This window comes from Gekko japonicus, unplaced genomic scaffold (assembly GCF_001447785.1).
Source record: "Gekko japonicus isolate JY-2015 unplaced genomic scaffold, Gekko_japonicus_V1.1 scaffold1386, whole genome shotgun sequence".
NCBI classification, from domain to species: Eukaryota; Metazoa; Chordata; class Lepidosauria; order Squamata; family Gekkonidae; genus Gekko; species Gekko japonicus.
Window position 1 is genome coordinate 325,589 of NW_015165282.1, and position 4,668 is coordinate 330,256.

At 43.6% G+C, this 4,668-nt stretch overlaps 1 protein-coding gene across 1 annotated transcript; it reads right to left on the bottom strand.

Moving 5' to 3' along the window:
• Positions 1-756: 756 nt before the first annotated feature.
• SLITRK4 (SLIT and NTRK like family member 4) lies at positions 757-3,288 on the bottom strand. Its single transcript, XM_015410318.1, has one exon. The coding sequence runs from the start codon at positions 3,265-3,267 to the stop codon at positions 757-759; it is 2,511 nt and encodes an 836-aa protein (XP_015265804.1). The 5' UTR covers positions 3,268-3,288.
• Positions 3,289-4,668: the final 1,380 nt, after the last annotated feature.

The window sequence follows — 4,668 nt, forward strand, 5'->3', positions numbered from 1 at the left end:
CCTTTTTTGTGTTGCGTTTTGATACCGTTGTGGGCTGGCTGGTTCCATTATGCCAATTCATGGTATGCGCCAGATGGTCCAATTTTGATTGGTAAGGATACAATGTGTCGTATTTCTGAAACAAAAGATTTCTGCACAATTTAATGTTATAAATCCAGTGGTTTCAAGATGCAGGCCATAAAGGCAACCAATTTTACACATACTATTGAATGTTCTTTCTTTTGCATGCTTTTTTTTTAAACAAAAAAAACTTTTCAAGTAATCTCTAAAACAGTGCCGCTTACAACACCACAAACCAAAGGGATAGACTGACACCAGTTCCTCCTCCAACTTTAATCCACGTGCAAGATGGATGATGCCACTGAAGTACAATCACCAGGACCAGTTTCTCCCTTTCCTTTTTTTTCCTGTTGTTGTTGTTTCTCGTGCATTTGCTTTAACAAATCACAAGGAGATGAAAGTTTTGCAATTAGGGTAGAAAACATATATGCCTCTTGAGGTTAAATTCAGTGTAATATGTGTATAAAGCAACCTTTTTTGGCAATAGAGTTTGCAGTATCCCTTACAGGGATTCCACAGGGCAACAGTTTCATGAAATAAAATCTATTTGGAGCAAGAGTTTTATTAAATACCCCTGGATCGCCTGCCTCTATGCCTTTACCAGTAGAATATCATATTTGGAAATTAAAAGTCAACAAAAGGCACTTGCATCATTAAATAAATGTCCTCAGTAGGAAAATGAGATTGCATGGACCCCTACATTTTATTCAAAGCCGTTTGCTCTTCAAGGACTTGTAAGTAGTCTGGAGAGCCCTGAAGTTTTGCTTTAAGTTCAAAATACTCACTCTTTCTTTGCTCCACTACAATTTTACTGTGATTGCCACCTATTAAGGATTTCTTGCTTTTCCTGTCTTGTTGTTTCTCTGGGTAGCGTATTTCAAAGCCACTGACCCCTATACTATTGTATTCCTTTTTACTTTCGAGAAAATTCTGAATAAAGACGTTAGAATCCCGTCCCGGGAACAATTCATCTAGTTCATCAATTGTGCTAAGTCTTTTCCTGCTATCCATGTGCAATAAATCTTTATCCTTCTCACTGTTATTTCTCAGGATGACTTTCTGCCCCAGCGGGTCCGCAAATGTGAAGCCAGTTTCTGTTTCCTTTAAGCCACAGGAGTGGCTTTTGCTCATCTGCTCAATGGTCTGAGGGATGAAGGCCTCGGCACCTAGAGTGTCCTTTTTGTTGGCCATGTGGTCGTGCTTTCGCAGCTGCAGTTGCATGGAGCTGCACTCCTGACTCCCAAGGCCTTCGTGCTTCACGGATGGTTTTTTGTTCCGGCGGAGAACAAAGACAAGGAGACAAAAAGCAACAAAGACTGTTAAAATGAGCACGACCAGGATGCTTAAGATGAGGATCGACAATGGGACCGGACCACCTGGAGGACTCCGAATGGGGCCCAGCGGTGTCGTGAACGTGACAGCAGGTGCAGGGCTAGTGAAGACAGCAGATGGCTTGTTCAATAGTTTGGGGCATAAGATTTCATTTTTGAGTGACTTCAGTTCAATGTTTGCAAACTGCACGGGGGTCTCACACTTTAACTCCTTCACCACAATGCCTTCATTCAGTTTTTCCAACCAGAGTTTCAGAGCAACCAAGTCACATGTGCAGTCCCACGGATTCCCTTCCAAATCGATCTGCGTCAAGGATTTCAGCTGATCAAGGACGCCACTCACGGGCAGGTACATGAAGTGATTGTTCCTCAAGTTGAGCCGAGCGAGCGGTGCCCCAGCGAAGATGTAGGCTGGCAAACTTCGCAGGAGATTGTTGTTCAAGTACAAGAGCTGCAAATTTGGCATCAAGTCAAAAGTGTTTCCTAAAATTTCCCGGATTACATTGTATTCCAAATACAGGTACTGAAGATTATGGAGGCCGGCAAACATTTCGGGACTCAACCGCTCAATCTGATTGCCATTGAGATACAATCTCCGTAAATTTGTAAGGTTGCGAAAAACTTCCCCCTTAATGGTAACAATCCGATTACTACCTAGATGGAGTAAATCCAGCCCATCAAATTCAGCAAAATCAGAAATGTCCACATCCTTAATATAGTTGCCATTCACGTGCAGTTTCTTGGCATTCAATGGCTTGGGGACAAGTTCAGCCAATGACTGGATATTTCTCTCTTGACAACTGACACTTAATCCCAAATCTGAAGGATGTGTTTTGCAAACACAAGGATGAGGACAAGGAGTCAGAGGTGCTCTGGTTTGGAAATAGACTATTTGACTGAGAGTCCGGTTAGAAAGTGATTTGCCTGCTACAATTCCCGAGATCTTGGAAGGGTTTGTAGTTTTTGGAGGCTTGGTGACCAATCTGTGCATTGACGTTTGTGTAGTGTGGCCATTCGGTGTGCTGTAACCAGGTTCCAGCTGTGATGGAGGCAGAATGCGCACATCAAAATCACTCCCCGTCCCCATGGAACACAACTCTTGCTTGTTAGTTTCTTTCAAAAGCCTCCCATACAAATCACTGGGCGTCTCACAAATGGCTTCTCCAATGTAGATGTTATAGGGCATATTCTCCAGCCACGCCTTCAGTGGCAAGAGGTCACAAGTGCAATTCCAAGGGTTGTCTTCCAGCTGCAGTTCAACGATGCGTCCAATGTGCTCCAGAACCCCAATATACGGCAGCTTCTGTATTCTATTCCCACGTATATCCAGGTGGGTGAGAGAAGCAAAACGGAAAATGTTATCAGGAAGGAAAGAAATCAGATTGTCATTAAGGATGAGGACTTTCAGCTTGTGAAGCTTGTTGAAGGAACCCCGTTCAATATATTTGATTAAATTGTAGTCAGCTTGGAGATACTCCAAGTTCTCAATGCCAAGGAAAGTGTCAGCTCGGAGGACCTTTAATTCATTGTTGTTCAAGTGCAACTGTTTTAATGCACTGAGACCCAGGAAGGCTCCTCCTTCAATGTTCTGCAATTTATTGTTACCTAGCTGTAGAGAGACAGCATGAGTAAAGTTCAGAAATGTATTGGGGTAGAGGATGATCAGGAGGTTGTTCTGAAAATTGAGGTGATAGAAATTAGACCAAGGTGGTTTCAGCTGGTTTGGTCTGTAGACCGCAACCTTTTCACAGTTGACATAAAGTACATTCTCCACCGACACACAGGAGCAAACATTGCAAATTTCCACAGATGAGTCAGTCTCTGGATCCGTACAGGAAGCTGGACTGGACAAAACCAGAAAGAACCACAGAAGCATCTTCTTATGATCAGCAATCAAAGCTATTGCTCCTGAACAAAGACAGAAAAATCTACAAGAGAAGAACAAAAAGAATATATTTCAGTCGTCATCATTCTAATTTTCTTTCTTTCTTTTTTTCTTAAAGCATTTAGGTGAAAACTATACACAGAGCTAGTGTTGCCGAGCAAGGGCAGCTACAGCATGACAAGACCATAAAATATATTGCAGCAATTCAAATAGGGCACAGCTGTACCTTGCATTTGAAATGATAAACTCTCTGTCCATTTTCTATCATGCACACACACACACACAAACAGAAATTATATACAGATCCAGTGCATTTCTCTGACTTGGCTATGACATGTATTCCAAATCAAAATTAAAATTACCATAGCAGCATGTACAGTTCCATGTATGTTTAGCATCCCAAATACTGTCCATTTATACACAGTGGGAAGGATTTAGATCACATTTTTGAAGGCTGTGCATGATACATGGGGCGAGTTCTACAGGGAAATGCAAAGATGCAAGCGAAAGAGAGTGAGGCATAGATCCAGGGAGCAAAGACAGGCCGTCCAATCTTACACAACGCTCATTGAGAATGCATGCTCTAGTCTATTGATTCTGAGTTCTTTGCCAGCCATTGATAACATGCCTGTCACTTTTGTTTATATTTCTGCTAAAAAACTAAAACAACAAAACAGGGTGCAACATGAAGAGATAATTAGTCTCTATATAAACCACCGTGGTTAGTTATGCATGGATACAATCAAATATAACAATTGTGGGCAGGGTGCCCATACATCCACCGTCCCAAAAGGACACCTTAATTGGTAGTGCAAAACAACATCATCATTCACGAGGGTGACATCACCCAAACTGTCCACCAACTCCCCCCCCCCCATGCAGAAGCTTATATAATTCTCCCGGAGCCCCTGCATCGCCAGGGGAAATGGGTTTTGCAAATCTTTCCTACACACCTGGGGCTGAATCCAGCTCCCGACTCAAGCTCCACATGTCCTTCTTTCCACCCTGTAAGGCGGGCTGATGCTGGATGGCTGAGTCCATTAATTACTCTCTCTCCCTCCCCCCCCCCCCCCCCCCCCGCCTTTTTTTTGTTATTTAAAACATTTCCCCTCTCCAGTTGCGTGGGTGTGGGTGAGTGGAAGAAAGAGAGTTGCCCAAGGAAAAAGAGGTCCAGAAGCTGCCAAGGAGAACAATAGAGATGAGCCTGGCAAGAACCTGCAAGAATGAAGATGGGGGAGGTGGAGGAGGGGGACAAGCAGGAAAGGGGGGCTCCAAGGAGAGTTTGAAGGAGGTTGGGAAAGGGCGGCAGAAAGGAGGGGGGAGGTGAGAAGAGCCAAGGAAGATGTCAAGAGGACAGTTGGATGGGAAGAAGCAGGAGCTCCAGGATGGAGA